The 19,510-nt window shown below is 31.4% G+C and overlaps 1 protein-coding gene across 1 annotated transcript; it reads left to right on the top strand.

Annotated features, from left to right (window-relative positions):
• The first annotated feature begins 16,128 nt into the window (after positions 1–16,128).
• On the top strand, positions 16,129–16,758 carry LOC129959411 (uncharacterized). The gene has a single exon (XM_056072232.1). It carries the CDS (start codon positions 16,129–16,131, stop codon positions 16,756–16,758), a length of 630 nt encoding a protein of 209 aa, XP_055928207.1.
• Positions 16,759–19,510: the final 2,752 nt, after the last annotated feature.

The following is a 19,510-nucleotide window of genomic DNA, read 5'->3' as shown; positions in this document are numbered from 1 at the left end:
TGATTATACCTACGTATAAACTGAAATATATAATTTCATTGAAATTCTTAATAAAATTGAATTGTTTGTTGTTATGTTATATTTTCTACTATAATATTCTTGGTTTTGTTTTCATTTTTATCAAATGAATAAATATTTATAAAAATTTGAATAGTATTTTGTTTTTATTTTTAAAAAAAGACTGATGAAACTGAAATATTATTTCCCAATTAAATGAATGATTGCAATAATTCTTTAATTTTGAAAGTGAGGCAAGTTCATTTAGTTATAATGGAACTCTTTTTTTTTTTTTTTAGTCAGTACTGTAAACACAATTGGATTATAAACCTACATTATCTGGTACCACAAAATACAAAAAATATATCTATTAATACTTACCAATATTTTTAAGTTTATTGAAACGCAAATCTTTAAATAACTCGCAATAACAAAAAATGGATTTTCCCCATTTTCAAAATAAACGGCTCATATTCATTTAGTAGAGCAGAATTTTGCTATAAATTTTTTCTGTTTAAATAATATGGATTTGAATGTTTACGATCTTTAAATAAATATGGGATCCTGTGTTAGATATGATTTATGATGAATTTGGTGTGTCTCTAATGAATTCATGAATAATTTAAAATCCTGTAAAAGAAACATCTTGTTTAGAAAATGTGTTTTTTTAGTTCCCAACGTGCTTCTTAGTAATTTCTTTTATTAATTTTTTTTATCCAAGTTCTAGCACTTGAATTTATTGTGAAATAAAAAATAAAAATAGAAGCTAAATACAGTGTTTCCCAGAATGGAAAAATGAACTGAACTGAACTGATTGATTAACTGAATCTTTTTTCTGAATCTAGCTATTAGTAAATGTCCTAAATCTTACATTTTGGGAAATATTTCTTAAATAGTGCTGCAATATAGAGAAACAGTTAATCAATGATGTTCTAAAACTGGTGCTGTTTCATACTCATGCGGGAAAAAAAAAAAAAAAAAAAAAAAAAAATGAAAAATTTGTTCTCAAAATATTTTTCCCCCTAATACGCCAGCTTTATAGTTAGCATATGTTAGGAAATAAAATAATAATAATATTAATCAAATTAATTTTTTTTAAATATTTATTTTTTATTCCAGAAAATAATCGCAATATTATTAGTTAATATTTAGATGAAAATATATCTTAAAACAAAATTCGTTGAAATTATGTGTAAAGAAATTTTTATTTTTAGCATTGTATTATATATTATATGAGAAAATTTATTCTCACTGTTTTTCCGGCCCTAATCACTGTCTTAATTTTCATTTCATCATGCATTTAATTTTGAAGACTATTTTATTACAAAAACATAAGATAGTATGGTTAATCGTAAATAACGGATGCTTCCAGATCGTTTTTGATTTTAAATTAATCATGTACGTTCACATTTCCGTCTCTAAATAATCTAAAGTACATTAAAAATATTTAAACAACAATCATATTTGAAATTAATCGAAAAAAAAAATAAGTTCAAAGCAATTCTTCAGTTGTCAAAAAATAACGGACCTACCCATCTCGCTCTTAAGGATAGGCGTAATAAGCTAAAACTACTATTCTGAAGATTTTCCCCTTGCAACTTTTTCCCTTCATTTTCCCTCGGAGAAGCCCCTATAAGCTTCTATCCAACTTTTCTCTCATTTCATCGCCGGACGAGACGCAGTTAAAGCCAGAAACAGTTGGGTCAGAAATCAGCAGAATGGGACGCAGTTTCCCATTCTGCTTGGACCGTAGGTCGCCGCATGATTTGCGGTGGGTATTTCATTGAACCATCAACTGAACTCATGTAGATCGCTTGAAAGTAAAATGCTAGTCTTGATGTATCAGAATCTAAATGTGTTTGTCTTCCGTCTATTTTAGTGCTGTGTTTGTGTCGTAAAATAAACTGTAATTATTTTAAAACTGCAAACCTCCTCAGAAACCCTAATATAATTGATATCCTCTAATATAACCTCCCAGCCTCTAATATAATTGAGGTAATTCTTGACTCCTCCTTGCTCAAGAGCCACCAGTGAGGACCGAACCATCTTCTGGATGGTAATATTTTGAATTTTATTCTAAGTATTAATTTGAGGAACGAAACGTGACGAATGACCTAGGATGATTAGAAAAGAAACCTACTGCTGTATGTAGAAGAGCCACTACAGTTGTAAGCGTCATACCAGATGCAACTCAACTCCACTCCAGTGTAATTAATTCAGATTTCGTTTTCTCGATGAAAATATGCTTTCGAAACTTTCTATGTAAAGAATCGCAAATAAAGTGTTTTCTCATATCACATCCATAGTAATTATTAAAGATATTTTACAAATTGGCGTCAGTGACAGGACTATGGATTATCTAAAACGGGAGAGAACATAACTCAGGCGATTATTTACCAAATTTTTGAAAGAAGTTGAAAATGCTGTGAAAACGGAACTGGTAAGTAAAATTGAATTGATACCGGTATTGAATATTTTAAGTGCTAAAGCTGAAAGGTTATTTGAATTAGATGAAAAAAGTAGAGTAAAATGGTCCGAAATGGAAAATATTGAAGAAGAATAATTTTCTAATGACCTTGACATAGCGGAAAATTATCGCGATCAGTGGATTGCTATGAAAACGAAAGTCGATTATGTTTTGGCTACGAAAGAAGAAAATAGCGATACTTCCGGTGTATTAAATGAAACAAAACGAACTTTTCGCCTTCCCAAGTTGGAATTAAAACGTTTTGACGGCGATATAAAGAACTGGCTCGGATTTTGGGGACAATTCAAAAAAATTCACGATGATGATAGTATTGATTCGGATGATAAATTTCATTTTCTTTTGCAGGCGACGGAAATTGGGTCATCGGCAAGAAATTTAGTCGAAAGTTTTCCGCCGTCGGGCGCGAATTATAATAAAGCTATTGAACAATTGAAATCGCGTTTTTGCTAAAGATGAGTAGTTGATCCAAATTTATGTTCGTGAACTTTTGAATCTTGTTTTTTAATGCAAACAAAGAATGGAGAAAATTTCACTTTAAGTGCTCTTTATGATAAATTAGAAACCCAGTTAAGAGCATTAAAGACATTAGGAGTGACATCTGAAAAGTACGAAGCAATGCTGTATCCATTAGTAAAGTCAGCTCTTCTCTCTCCTGGAAGAGCTGACAGAAGGAGGAAAAGAGCGGTAACGAACGCTTAGCAGAGTTGAAAATAAAGTCAAGCCGAATATTTTGGGAAACTTGTTAGAATTTCTTCGATTGGAAGTCGAGAGTGATGAGAGATTACAACTTTCTCGATCCGGTTTTGCGAAGGATCAAGAGTTTCAAAGAATTAAATCGAAGCATAAATTTCCTGCGGCAGCTTGCATTGTATCTAGTGAAAAGAAAAGAGCTGAAAAAAATGACAAACAATGCATATTTTGTAATAAGACATTTCATAATACAACAGAATGCTTTAAAGCTCCTGATATGTCACTGGAAGAGAAAAAAGAAACATTAAAGAAGAAAGGAGCGTGCCTTATTTGTTTGAAACCAGGTCATAATTCAAAGATTTGCAGGGCCTACTTAAAGTGCATCATATTGAAGAAAAAAACATCATAGTATTATGTGTCCAAATATAAATCAAACAAAACAAATTCCAACACCTGAATTAGGTGCCAAGATTCTCTTGTCACCAAGGAATTCATCTACATTATTGTTAACGGTATTGGTGAAAATCAGAAATGAAGACAGACCTTTAATTATCCGAGGATTATTCGATACCGGTGCTCAAAGATCTTTCATAAAAAAGGATATTGTGGATAAACTAGGATTGGAACCAGTAGATCAAGAAACGTTAAGTCATGGACTTTTGGGGGCAGTGAAACTAAACAAAAGTCCCATAATGTGTATAAGATGACATTGCAAAGCATGTGTTCAAATTTCAGGCACAACATTTCCGTCTTATATGAAAAGAAAATATGTGGTGCTATTCCTCGTGTAAGTAATCCTAAAATTTTCCCCATTTTGAAGAGAAAAAATATAGAATTAAGTGATACAGGGGAAGACACTCCTAAAATAGATTTATTAATGGGGTCAATTCATGTGACGTAAAAGTCACATGTCATGAACTTTTGCGCATGGCATTTAAGTTTCATCCACACCGCTTTCGTCGACTAGTCTGCCATTAACATTCTCCGCCAAGTATGAAGCGGATTTTTTGTTTACATTTGAAGTTATAATTTTTGAGTCATTTTCTTTCCTCTTATTATGTGTTAAAAGACGAAATACTGGTGTGCTCATGGATGCTTTAATGCGAAACACAAGAGTGACTGTCATGATAAATGTTTCAAATATATATATATATATATATATATATATATGTAGGACTCAGAAATCACTACTATTTTAGAACGCACATTTAATTACATTTAGGACATTTAGGATATATATACATTAACATAAAAGAATTGAACATTCAGTAGATTTCGTCGAATACGTCGCGTCTCGTCTTTACTCTCGTCCAGATCTGTCTGATCTGACACGTCTTCACTCTCGTCCAGATCCGTCTGATCTGACACGTCTTTACTCTCGTCCAGATCCGTCTGATCTGACACGTCTTTACTCTCGTCCAGATCCGTCTGATCTGCTCTTCGTCTAACCAGCGTCAACTCCGTCTAACAACCAGCAGATGGCGCTCGCCAACAGGCGCTCGTCACTACATTCGGCGATCCTGACGTCTCTTTCGTCCTCGAAAGTTAAAGTAGAAAAATCTGAAAGAATAAAAAAAAGAAAACAGTATCTGGATAAAACAATAAACATTTTTTTTTCTTTTAGTCTGAAGACCATGCTTTCATGAAATCGGCTGCTGTGGAAGTTGTATTTGGTCCGTCATGACATCCAACTTTTTCAACGTCATACCGATCCTTAGGTTTAACCTTGACAATCCGATACGGTCCATGAAACTTTGGTCTTAGTTTGAGTCCAGTTCCAAACTGCGTCCGTTGTATGGCCACTAATTCACCAAGTTTGTAGATGCGCGCCACTTTTCTTCGTTTGTTGAAACTTTTCCGATTCTCTTCTTGCATCTTCAAAATGTTTTCCCTTGCTTCTTCTCTCATATTATTTCGATCTTCCATCATTGCTTTTGTGTATTCTTCTTCCAATATTTCCTTTAAATGTAAATCAGTTGTATCTTTTAATTTTACACCAGTTAAAAGCTCAAACGGGGTAAACTTTGTACTCCTCGAAACAGTACTATTGATTATTTTTTGCACTGATGCAACATGTTTATACCATTTGGTAGGGTCTGTTATTGAGAGTTTTGATAGAATGGGTATTAAAATTTTATGCATTATTTCAATTTGCCCATTTCCGCGAGGAATTCCAGTGCTAATTTTGAAATGTTCAATATTTTCATCTTGACAGTATGTTTCAAATTCTTTTGAGGTAAAAGCTGAACCTCTGTCTGTTATTATTCTCGTCGGATTTCCAAAAGTAGATTGTTGAAGCTTAAGTTTAGTTATTACATCTTGAGTAGATGTTGATTTAACCGGGTACAACCAGACAAATTTTGTAAAAGCGTCGACTATTGAAAAAATATGCTGATAGTTCTTATTTGTAGAAGGCATAGGGCCAATGAAATCTATGTGATATGTACTTAAAGGCAAATTTTCTTTTGGGATGGGGTTAAGGAAACCTTCACCTTTCCCACGTTTCTTATTACAAAGAATACACTCCACGCAATTGGCAATCACACTTTCTATTTTTGACCTCAACTTTGGTATGTAAAATTCCTGTTTTAAAATTTCTTCCGTCTTAGCCACAGCGTAATGTCCTTTATTGTGAATTTCTCGAATAATTTCTCTTTGTAATGCTTCTGGGACTATGAGCAATTCTCTACCATTATCGTATTTGTATAAAACTCCATTTCTCACAATGTGTTCACCGTCTTCTTGCTTATCTATCAAAGCTTTTAATTTCTTAAGGAATTCGTCCTGATTTTGAGCATTGGCTATTTTAGTGGTCACTTCACTGTATGAACGAGTAACAACAAGTACTGCGTTTCGACTAAGAGAATCTACGTGTGCCATTTGTTTTCCTGATCTGTGAACAATTTGGTAATCAAATTCCTCTAACTGTAAAGCCCATCTTGCAACTTTTGGTGTAAGATCTCTTTTACTCATAGTTTGTTGAAAAGCGAAACAATCAGTCTTAGAACCCAGTAAATAATGTCTAAATTTTTTTAACGCTTCGATTACAGCCAAAACTTCTAATTCATAGCTACTATATTTTTCTTGTTGTGGGGATGTTTTTCGACTAAAATAATGAATAGGATAAAACTTATTGTCGGTTCCCTGTTGCAGCAGCACTGCTCCGAATCCCTGACTGCTAGCATCTGTATGGAGTTCTAAAACTGATCCCTGTTGATAGAGATGCAAAATTGGCTCCTGAGTTAAAATATCTTTGAGTTTTTGAAAAGCTTCCTTTTGTTCAGATTCAAACTTAAATGCAATGTCTTTTCTTAGTAGATCACTAAGCGGTTTTGCGATTTTTGAATAGTGGGGTATGAATTTCCGAAAATAGCTAGTAAGGCCTAAAAAGCTTTGTACTTGTTTAACAGTTTGTGGTTGTGGAAATTTTTGTACAGCTACCGTTTTAGATACAGAGGGCTGTATAGTTCCGTTTTGGATTCTATAGCCTAAAAATTCTATTTGTGATTTTAAAAACTGACACTTCTTAAAATTAAACTCCAAACCGTACTCTGATGCAACCTTTAGAACACGTTGTAATTTTTCTAGCCCTTCTTCCTCGGTTTTGGATGGAATAATAATGTCATCCATATAAATCAGTACAGTTCCATATAGCATCAAATTCCTGAATATCACATTAATATAACGCTGAAATACACTCGGACTATTGGAAAGTCCAAATGGTACTTTAAGAAATTCCCACTGGCCATGATGTGTTACAAAAGACGTAAATTTTGTGCTATCTTTCTCTACGTCTACATGAAAAAATCCGTTTTTCAAGTCCAAAGTAGTAAATATTTTTGATTGCTCAAGTTTGTCGAGCAAATCTTCTATGAGGGGTAAAGGGTACCGATCTTTAATCATCTTTTTATTTAGCTTATGATAATCAATGCATAACCTATAACTGTCATCCTTCTTCTTACACAAAACCACAGGTGAAGAAAAATTTGAACTACTGGGTTTTATTATCCCTTCCTGTAACCATTTATCAATCTGAGTTTCAACGAATTTTTGTTCTTTAAAAGGCAGCCTTCGAGGGTTAGGACTAATCGGAATATCATCGCTCAATATTATTTTCATTTGCAAATCCGTACTTTTTGTTTTGTTTGGCGAATACTTATTTAATAGACGATTTATTTCCTGTCTCAACGGTTTTTTTACATGACTCATGTCGATTTCATCATAGTTTATCGAATTCGCTAAATGAATGAAGTATGGGAGAGGATGTGTATTTATTTTATTGCAAGTCTCAGCAAAAATAGGTGCCTGACTGTCTCTTTTCAGCTCCGAGGAACGTAGTGATACGACCTTGACCTCGTTTCTCACCAGCCGGGTGTAATTTATTTGGGCTCTTTTTTCATGAATGATAATTTTATTTTCTTGGAATGAAAAGCTTAGATTATTTAATACGTCCATGCCAATGATTATTTCGTTCGGCATTATTTCTAACACATACACATTAGTTGATATTACATATTCATCAATTAATATATCACAATAAAAAAAACCTAGAGGAGTAATGCTATCTCCACTTATACCAGCTAATTTCACATTATCAGTCATTAAATTAGGTTTACCAATTTTCAAATAAAAATCATAATTAATCATAGTAATATCACTTCCAGTATCAATTAATGCATCACAATTTACACCATTTATTTCAACATTTTAACTAAGCTTATTTACAGTTTTTGGAGAGTTACGAGTATATACTTTATTAGAGAGAGACACTTTAAAATCTCTTTGAGGGCAGTTACTGGCTTTGTGGCCAAAGTTACCACATTGGAAACATTTCAATCCTTTGTTTTTAAACTTGCAATTAGTTGATTTATGGCCAGTCTCATTGCAATTAAAACATTTATTATTACTCTTGTTATAGTAATTATCATCAGCATAATTCTTTTGAGCACGAACGAACGGCAATGGTGAATTTTTAGCTTCTTTCGCGATATCAAATTTACTTCTGTTTTCGGAAACACGCCAATTTCTGTTTGTTTCCTTTTTAAGGTGACTTCGTGCAGCTTCATATTCGTCCAGTTTATTAACCAAATCTTCTACTTTCTTTATTTTGGGCAAATCGTCGAGAAAATGATCGCGTACGTCATTTGCTATTTTACTCTTTAACTGGTCAACGACCATTAGCTGCTTTAAATCTTCAAAATCGGTTATTTCTAAACCATTTATCCATTCCTCAAAAAAGTTATTCAGTTCAAAACCGAAATCCCGCCATGATGAAGAAGAATCTCGTTTGTGAGTAAAGAATTTCTGCCTGAGTTGTTCGGAAGTTAATTTAAATCTTTTAAGCAACAGTTTTTTAATGTAATCATAGTCATTAGCTGATGGATCAGGTTCGCGAGCAATTAAATTGACTATGTCCAATGGTAATAACCCGAGTAAATAAGAAATCCAGTTTTCTTTTGCAATGTTAGCCCTACTTATTTGTTTCTCAAATAACGAAAGGTAAACACTTATGTCTCCGCTATTATCATAATTCTTTAGCAATTTTAATATATCAGTCTTAGGCATATCTGATGCAGTTAAAGTATTTTCTCTACTTTTTAACTCAAGTTCTAACTTTTTTAAAGTATATTCACGCTCTATCTTTTCGGCTTCGGCTTTTTCAGCATCTAACCTTTCGCGCTCCTGAGTGATAGTTAAAAGTAAGTTTTTTACGAACTCTTCGTCATAGTCTTTCGACTCTGTTATCATTGTAACTAACTGTCGCACTTTGGCATCCTGTGGTGCCGTTAGTTCTAATTCGTCTACTAAAGTTAGTAAGTCGCTCTTTCGTGCTCGTGTAAGAAATGCCATACTTGAGAATAAATCAAAATTGTACTCACAATTTCTTCAACGTCGATCCACACTGCGTCAATCCACAAGTAGTTGATATCCAAAAGGTTTATTGTAGCACGTCAAATTTCACTCCTGTTTGGCTCTTCTTTCGTCTATGTGCCGGTCTTCATTAATATCCCGGCCGAACCCCCATATTTGTAGGACTCAGAAATCACTACTATTTTAGAACGCACATTTAATTACATTTAGGACATTTAGGATATATATACATTAACATAAAAGAATTGAACATTCAGTAGATTTCGTCGAATACGTCGCGTCTCGTCTTTACTCTCGTCCAGATCTGTCTGATCTGACACGTCTTCACTCTCGTCCAGATCCGTCTGATCTGACACGTCTTTACTCTCGTCCAGATCCGTCTGATCTGCTCTTCGTCTAACCAGCGTCAACTCCGTCTAACAACCAGCAGATGGCGCTCGCCAACAGGCGCTCGTCACTACATATATATATATATATATATATATATATATATATATATATATATATATATATATATATATATATATATATATATATATATATATATATATATATATATATTTGAAAACACATGTCATTTAGTTAAGCATATAAATGCAGGAGAATTGATTACTAAGCAAAACTATATGAATTCTGATTTCAGTGGAATGTACTCTGCTTCTTCCCAGACTATTATTTTTTCTGAAATAATCAACAGGATCAGCAATTTGCAAAATGAACTACAAGAACTTAAGGAAGAAAGAGATTCATTCCAGAAAATATTGCTGATGATATGAAAATGAGGGTATTGACAGAATTCTCTAAAGAAAGGTTTTTCTCTATATATGTTCTTTTTTTGAATTCTGAAGTAGATCTTCAAAAACTAAATTTGTTGAAGCATCCATTTGATTCATATGTTATGTTCTTTGTAAAATTAAAGAAAGGAATTTCAAATGAATTTTTATATGTTTTGTTTGAAATTTCAGATTCTACAGTTTCAAGGTATCTTAATTTTGTAACACCAGTTTTTTTTTTAATGAAAAGTTGAAATTGTTACTTATATTTCCTCCAAAGTTATTAGTTATTTAAACCATGACAAAACAGTTTGGTTCTGAAAATAAAGACTCCAGAGTCATTATTGATTGCACTGAATTTCCGATATAGAAACCTAGTAATCCAGTAAAACAGCAAATGACTTTAAATTTTTATAAGAAAACAAATACTTTAAAAGATATGATAGTCGTAATGCCTTCAGGAGCCATCAGCTTCATTTCACCATTATACTGTAGTAGCATATCTGACAAGGAGCTCTTTGTTAAAAGCAATCTGATGGATGTATTAGAAACGAATGATGTTGTAATTGCAGATAAAGGCTTCCAAATTGAATAAGAACTACAAAAAATAGGATATAAATTGAAATGTCCTAAATTTTTAAAGGACTGCATTCAGTTTAATATTACTGAAAGAATCGATAACTGCAGGATATCTAATGCAAGAGTTACAGTAGAAAGAGCTATTTCAAGAATTAAAATGTACAAATATTTTCCAGGGGCTCTCCCATTATACATGTTGATACAATGTCACTTCTGAATTTTTTATTACTTGCATGTTGTGTAACTTTCAAAAACCATTAATTAATGTCAAATAATTTTTGAATTTGATTTTTAGTTTTTGGCATTATAATAAAATGCATTATGATGTTTTACTTTTTTTATTACGAACCTTAAAGTTTTCTTTATCCTTTAGTAATTCATGTTATTCAGTTATTGCTGGGTAATCATGTCTAATAACAAAAGAGCAAAATGGATGGCTCTAGAAAGCATTATTACTAGTTTTCTAATTACATTTGCAGATTTGTGATGTATTCAAATCGAATTTATATCAAACAACTTTTCTATTGTTAAAAATGAAATGTCAATAGTTTATTGTATTTAAACTGAAATTGACTGTTATCATAATATCATGTTATACCATTGTGCACCTCAGTGATTTCTATTTTAAGAAAAAGAGGTCTTTTCATTGAAAATCAATTTCCATATTAGCATTTATTATATAATTTTTATTCGCAACTTCATTGCTACATGCATGTTTCACTCTTTTTTTTTCTCTTTATTTCTTCAATATTTCTTTAACACATGAATTTTGAATTATAAAATTCCGTAAAAGCATAAAAGTGTTTCTTCCAACTCCTCTTTATATCCTATTTAACTTCTCTCTCTCTCTCTCTATAATGATCTTATTCTTGTTTATTAAATTTACTGTATTGTATGTTTTTGTTTTATTTTATGATACTCATTCAATGTGATTTTTATCAATGTAACTTTAGCATTTTAAAAAAAAAATTCATAAATGTTCTGCTTTAAAAGTATATTGTTCAACATTATGTTTTTATTGGTGATTAAAAAAAACAGTTGTTTAGTATCTAGGATGTTTCTGTTGAATAAAATTGATTTCATCATTTACATTAACATTCTTGTCATACTGTGTTTATATTCTGTCTAAGTGTCTACAAAAATAAATGTTGATAAATAGTAAATAATTTTTTAGTTTTTTGAATTAGTGAGTACATTGAAACATCCATTTGATCATTTTTTTTTTGTAATGTGTAAATAAAAATTATAAAAGTGTGATTTTGTTTGTTTTCCTTTAATGATTTTTACAAATTAAAATGAAATAACTGATTCATAAGTTGCATAGATTTAAAAAAAATGTATCTATACTTTTTATATTTCATAATTTGAAATTGTAAACATAATTTATTTAATATATACAAATTTGAGTTTCATGTTCTTTCCTCTGAGCAAACTGAAAGCATCAAAATCTCAATATTAATAAAAATCATTACATAAGAAAAAAATGTAATAATTTTATTAGTAAGTTTATTTAAAATATTAACTTATCTAAGAGTAATAATTATTTTTAAAAAGAACTATATTCCTAAGATTCAACATTCAATAATATTTAGATAATATATAGAAAAGAACATATGTAATTTTTCAAAAACACTGCCATAGTCATTTGTCAAAATGTATCCTTTGGATAAAAAAAGGGGAGGATATGGGAAAGTAAAGAATGAAGCACCACCAAAGAATTAAAAAGCGATGTTAATTAGTTATGCAAAAACAATAATTCCATTGAAAATACTAATTAAAATTTTAATATAATAAATAAAATTATATAACTACAAAAATTTGGAGAAAATATTTCAAAATAATATCTTTTATTTTTTTTTTTAATTCAGAAGTTTTTAATAATTGATCGGCTAGCGTAGCATATACTAAACAATGGTTTCATGAACGTTATCGGCAGACATCCCGACATGCGCAGAACGGTTGAAAATTGAACAGAAGCGACTTGTTTGGTACCTGATACGTGACCGTGAATTGACTCCATAGGAGCAGATTACTTTGGTGTATTGCTGACGGGATCAATTGAACACATTGATAAAAATTTAGTAGGCATAAAAACAAAACTCGGATGGACACTTCAAGGTAAACAAACGAAACAGTCAAAATCTTTGGAGAATATTATTTATGCTACCAATTTAGATTTGACGGAATTATGGAGCCTAGAGGCGATCGGTATACGAGATCCTGTAGAAATTAAATCAAGGCAGGTAGCCGATGAAGAAATAGTTGAATTTTTCCGAAAAACTATTAAGAGAAATGAAGACAAGAGATATGAAGTATGTTTGCCGTGGAAACGTGGATATCCAGAGTTAGAAAGCAACAAAAAAATAGCCACTAAGTCAGTTACAAAAAATCTTATTCGATCAGGACATTTAAGCGAATATGATGATGTGTTTAATGATTGGATTCGAAAGGGAATTATCGAAATTGTAGATGAAGATAAGAATAAAGGACACTATTTACCTCCTCATCCTGTAATATAGACTGGAGATACAACTACAAAGATTTGTCCAGTTTTCGATGCTTAAACAAAAGACCAGGGTTTATACAAAAACCGACTTTTTGAAAAACCGGTTTTCGAATTCGATATTTCCAAAAAAAACCGGTTTTAGCCGGTTTTCGAATTTTTGTCAAAAAAAAAATCAATAGGGAAACATAAAATATTTTTCCCTATTCTATTCTATTTTATTTTATTTTAATTTATATAAAATAACAAAAAACGAAATCAATATCAAAGCAAAATATCAAAAACAAAATTAAAGATTACATATACATATTACTTACACAAAATAACAAAAACTCAAAAAAAAAAAATCAAATAATATTTATATTATTTTCACAAATTTTAATTTCTCCTAAGAAAATAGGATTTTAAAAAACATAAAATATCCACTGAACGGTGGCTGAGTCTCGTTCTTATTTTAGACACAATATTGCCTGAAATTGAAAATACTCGCTCACTCGTTACTGAGTTTGGTATCAAATTACAAATCTAAGTTTTTTGTTCTTTTATTCGTTTGTTCAAATAATGAAAATTCAGCTTTCAGTGTCTTTGGATTTGTAAGTTTTTCTTCAGGGTCTTCAAGAAACTAAACAATTACATTATTTCTGACAGTTATTTTATGAACTGCTTTCAAATTATTATGTAGATTGCTCGTAGGTGATCCTTTGCAGCTCAACGTTTTATTACAATGATTTCAGATTGCCTTGTCTATTCCGAACTTTTTGAAACTATCCCAAACTTCCGACTTACTCATTTTTATCTAAAAATGAAATTAAAGTTATTGAATACATATTTTTGACGTTTATTTTACAATTTTATTATTTTAAGTATATTAATCCAATTTAAAATAATCTAATCTACACATTTTCAAGGAATTTTGAAAAAAAAAAACACTTCTTAATCTAATTCCGATACTTGCTAAAGACATAATTTATGTTAAAAAGTTGCGAAAGAAAATATGGAATATTTTAACACCCTGTATTTTATTTAAAATTCCATTGAACAGAAGCCAAAACTTTTTATTTTACACTAATTTTTGATAGAAGTAATTTATATAATAAAATTTAAATTTTAAAACGTAAAATAGAAAATATAAACATAAAAATTAAACATACTTAATACTTACGTTATTTTTACCAAATATAACAACTTTATATTTTTTTTTCCCAGTTTTCACCTTCACAATAGTAAGCAAACCTGTCGTGACTCGAGATGGATCGGATTCTGAGACCACATTTCCCCAATTCCATTTCATTAAGGGGTGAGACGCGGAACGATGAGCACATTTGACCTTGGATTTCTCGCATTAGATACTTTTTAGTTCTATTTTTTTTCACGTGTATGTGAGTGTTATGTCATTTCTGACAGCATTTTATTTTAACTGAATATTTCGTATTGATATGGCTAGTTCAAGTGTTGTAAAAAAGCTTTCAGGAGTAGTACGAAGAAAATTTTATATGATATCATTATCATGTGTGATCAAGAAGATATGTGATCAAGAAGCAGAAAACGGGAATTATTTATTCCTTTCACACGTTCTTCGAAACGAACCAGTCAAATTGCTGGTTCGTTATTAGCACCGACTTCATACCGATAGACAAAATATCCGACGAGAAGCAAGAGATGAACTTTATCAAACTTTTGTTTCACCTAGAAAAAAAAGTGAAAAGGGATGTTCATGAAAAACATAAATTGACGAATTCGAGGCGCAATTGTGCAGTGCACAAGCACTGGCCAACGCAACTTGCAACGTTGAAAAAATGTGTTTGCTGCCCGTTGCATAGAATGAATAGCAAATCAAATAAGTTCAAAATTAATTTTTACATAATAATATGAATTCTTAAAACCGATTTTCTTAATTTAAAAACCGGTTTTCGAATGCGACAAATTTACTTTAAAAAACCGGTTTTTTAAAACCGGGTTTGAAATCCGTCAAACCCTACAAGACTCTAAAGGAAATTGCTTGAATAATTGTTTAGAAAAGGGTCCAAATTTATTAGAATTAGTACCAAAATTTTTAAGGCAATTTCGTAAAAATACTATTGGAATAACATCAGATATTAAAAAGGCCTTCTCACAATTCAGCCTGAATCCAAAGGATAGAGATTATTTTAAATTTTTATAGTGGAAAGATTTTTCAAGACGAGAAGAATTGATCATCCTGAGACATTGCCGACTGGTATTTGATGCTTCTCCTAGCTCATTTTTACTTGAGGCAACGACAGCTCATCATCTAGAGAATTTTCCAGATGTTAGGAAGGAAACAGCTCGTCAACTTCAAAAATCTTTTTATGTAGATAATTGCATAACTAGATTAGAAACTGGAGAAGAGGCAGTCAAATTTATTTCTGAAGCTAAAGAATTGATGTCTGCAGCCAAATTTGATTTACGAGGTTGGGTTACTTCTGAAAAAATTGTAGAAGAAACACAAAAGAGATATATTCCAATACTAGGACTTTCCTGGGATACTGAAAATGATGAACTTTCTTGTAACAGTGCTATTAAAATTTCAGAAGAAAATATAACCAAACGAACATTATTATCTATTGCTCAACGAATTTACGACCCAATAGGATTTAAGAGTCCAACTACTCTAATTCCAAAGATCATTCTACAAAAAACATGGAAAAGAAAATTTAATTGGGATGATGCGCTTCCACCAGATATATGTAACGAACTTTTAGCCTGGTACAAATATGTAAATCTGCTAAAAGATTGCAAAATTCCAAGAAGACTAATTTCAAATCCTTTTAAAGATTGTCAGATAAGTCTTCACTGTTTCAGTGACGCCAGTGAAGTCTGTTATGCCTCATGTATTTTTAAACGTGCTGAATATAACGGAAAAGTTTGAGTTCAATTAGTAGCAAGTAAATCGAGTGTCACCAACAAAGGAAATTACAATTCCTCAATTAGAACTGTTGGGAGCTCTTGTATTATCCCGATTATATTGCCAGGTGCCAGATGGACTTGAGGTAAAATTTAATGAAGTATACTTTTGGACTGACTGGACTGTTGTCTTAACTTGGATTAAACGGATAGTTTTTGGAATGCTGGCTTGGATACTACGTTTTATTAAAAACTGTCGTCTTAAAGAAAAATGTAAGGAAACCGAACTAACCTATGAAGAAGTCCAATCATCTGAAAACTATTTGCTAAAGCCAATTCAAAAGGAAAGTTTTGCAGGACGCAAGATGAAAGCATTGAAAAATATGCAAACTTTCAAAGACGATTCCAACATTCTTAAAGTTAGAACTAAGCTCATACTGGGACATGAAGAAGAGAATTTTAAGTGCCCAATATTGTTGCCGGGTAACCATGAAATAATTCGTCGATTGATACATCTGAAACATTGTGAGTTGCAACATGCCGGTCTTCGAACTCTCATTTCCAATTTGAGGGAAAATTACTGGATTATTTCTGTCAATAAAATAGCAAAACGAGTAAGCTCTCATTGTATTACTTGCAAAAGCTTTAAAGCCAAACCTACGGAGCCACCTTTAGCACCTCTTACTAAAGATAGAATAAAAGTTGCTGCAGCATTTGAAGTCACAGGGATTGATTTGACAGGCCCATTGTTTTTGAGTTCTGGAGAAAAGACATGGATTGTCCTTTTTACATGTTCTATTTATAGGGCTGTTCATCTTGAGTTAGTCAATTCCTTGTCCACGGAAGCCTTTATAATGGCTTTAAGAAGATTTTTGGCTAGGAGAGGTCGAGTTAACATGATCTACACTGATAACGGCACCAACTTCGTTGGTTCAAGTAATGCTTTGAAAAATAAAGATTGTGAGAAGATCATGTCGTTTTCCACTATCAAGTAAATTAAATGGAATTTCAACCCTCCAACTGCTGCATGGTGGGGTGGATGGTGGGAACGGATGATCCGCATGCTAAAAGAAATGCTAAGGGGAATTTTGGGCCAAAAGAGTATTGATTATGAAGAATTGGAAACTCTTATATGTGACTGTGACGCTACAATAAATATCCAGGCCATTCCACATGTATTGAAGATAATTCAGAAGGTCTAAGGCCATTGACAGCTGCTTGTTTCTTGAAAAGCATTCCTAGTAGTGATACAACTGATTTAAGCGAAATCGACAATAAGTCTAAATAGAAGATTACGTTTTATTCAAAAACTACGATAAAAAGTTGTAGTCAAAATTAAATAATTTCATTCGTAAGTAAATTTATCTGAGTTAACAAACTGTGTACTTCACAGTTCGTAATTTTCAAAATCTAGTCTAAATTCTAAAAAAAAAAAAAAAAAAAAAAAAAAAATATGTTACTCGAAATTTTATGAAAATTATTTATTAATGATATTCATAATAATTGGGGAAATTGGAATATTTTCTTTTACCTACTTTAAAATTTATAAGATTTACTGAACTCTTTACAGAGAGTAATTTAAAAATAATAATAATAAATTAAAAAACTATAAATATAATAGTAAGATTAAAATAAGTAATAATTCTTTGAGTGTGATTTTCACAACACTTCTCATAAATAACGCTTGAAGAATTTGAAGGTCCGCATTTAGGTGTTATAGCATTTTACAAAAATTCTGAGATCTGCTATCTCTGTACTTACTAATAATAAATGTGATTTTTGTGTCCTTTGGCGGTCTATAGGCCAGATCGTTTGATCTAGAGCTATTTAACTCGGCACGTATGTAGTTTTGAGGGGGAGGAATGCGCACTTCAATGCGATTTTTTTATATTTTGATTAAAATTTAATTTATTAAAAACAAGCGAAATTTTAGTATTTTTCCGCTATAACTCCTGAAACTATTTTGATAAAAAAAAAATTTCATCATTTTAAAATCCAAAACATTATCTTTTTAATTATATGAATTTTTTTGCTATATAATATTTTCTATTCTAAACCAATTAAGAAAAATATCTTAAAGTGTATTTTGCAGCAATAAATATCATTGTTAAAGTGAAATTCAAATCGTTTTCATTGTTGTTACTAATATTTCATCCTGGCTTTTTCCCATTGTTTTTGAACAAGATAGGAGAATATGACTTATTTTTCCATATTCAGTAGTTTTCAGTATGAAACATAGTTTTAATAAAATCTTGTTTTCCTCTAATTAAGGTTTTAACTTCAGAATCAAGCAATGGTGACTGCTGTCTTTTCTTGTTATATAATTGGATGTATAAATTCATAGGTAGAAAATTAAGAAAATACATAAGGTAATGAGCTGACTGACGTAAGGCTTCTAAAATAGTATGTTAAATATGTATCAATGCTTGAAGATATTCCTGAGAAAACCATTAAGAGATCGTTACATATAACAAAAGTCTTAAATGAAATTTTTAACAACCATTAACTTTTGTGAAACAGTAAATAGATAAAGATAGCTAATATTTCATGAAAAAAAAAGGAGGAAGGAGTTGCTGGTTATTTCACTCTCAGGTAGTTTCGTTTATAATTTATATATGAACAGAGGAATTCCTTAACAATTACCTAGATAGAAGCTTAGTTTAGTTTTAGTTTAGTTTAGTTATATTAACGTCCCGTTTAAAGCAACACTAGGGCTATTTTGGGACGGACCTCGTAATTTTGAATCTCGGTCAGATGACGAGGACGACACCTGAGCTAGCACCCCCCTCTCCACACCACGCCACGCCACACCAGCGGGAGGACGTTTGGTCATGACGAAATTAACGTGCAACAGACCCCTTACACGACGATTCTTCGGTGGAATCGGGACACTCTGAAACACTTCGGTTCCGAAGCCGAGACCTTACCACCAGGCCACCGCGGCCTACCTAGATAGTAAGATATTGAATTAACACTCAGAAAAATTTTAATTCTCTAAACAGCTTTTGCAGTAAAAAATAGTGAACACTTAAGTAAAATTTATCCTAAGTAATAAATAAAAATTAACCAGTTAAAATTAGGGATTGCAATACCGGACCAAAATTTCAATACCGGTATTCGGTATTTTTCAGATCTTAATACCGGAATACCGGTTTTAATACCGGTATTAGAAATTTTAGAAAAATAAAGAAAACACAGTTGTTTCTTTGTTTTATTTGCCAGTTTCATTAGAGAGTGTAAATGTTACAAAAAATAATTTGTAACTTATAAAATATAACAGTATATAAAGAGTCGCAAAAAAGTAAAGGAACACCTTATTTATTTAAATCATAAAAAAAAATGTAAATATCACTATTCAGTCTGTGGTAGTATTAAAATTTTTTGAAATTTGATAATAAAAAACATAATGCATCAATTGTACTATCATTAAGCCTGAAAAGTAATTTTGTGCAAAAATGACCAGCTGTCGAAAACGCTCTTTAGGCATCTACGCTAGTTGGTGGTACTGTTAGGAATGAGCGATATACTTTTTCCAAGTATTTACCTCTAAATCCCTCATCTTTAAATAAATCAATTTCTCGTCGGGTGGTTTTTGATATAGCTGATTTCTGTATTGTAGTTTGGTTTTTTTGAATTTTTTTTTATCTATCGCTAATTCTAATTTTTGTTCAAGAGACAATTCATTTTCACTATCGACATTGATGTCATCATAATCTTCGATAAGTGAACCGTATTCTTCTGAATGTG

Source organism: Argiope bruennichi, chromosome X1, assembly GCF_947563725.1.
Source record: "Argiope bruennichi chromosome X1, qqArgBrue1.1, whole genome shotgun sequence".
Lineage (NCBI taxonomy): Eukaryota > Metazoa > Arthropoda > Arachnida > Araneae > Araneidae > Argiope > Argiope bruennichi.
The sequence above is the reverse complement of the archived record's forward strand: the minus strand, read 5'-3'. Positions and strand labels throughout refer to the sequence as shown.

Excerpts from the sequence above, each read along its gene's own strand:
- LOC129959411 (XM_056072232.1), top strand. The coding sequence starts at position 16,129 with ATGAAAGCATTGAAAAATATGCAAACTTTCAAAGACGATTCCAACATT.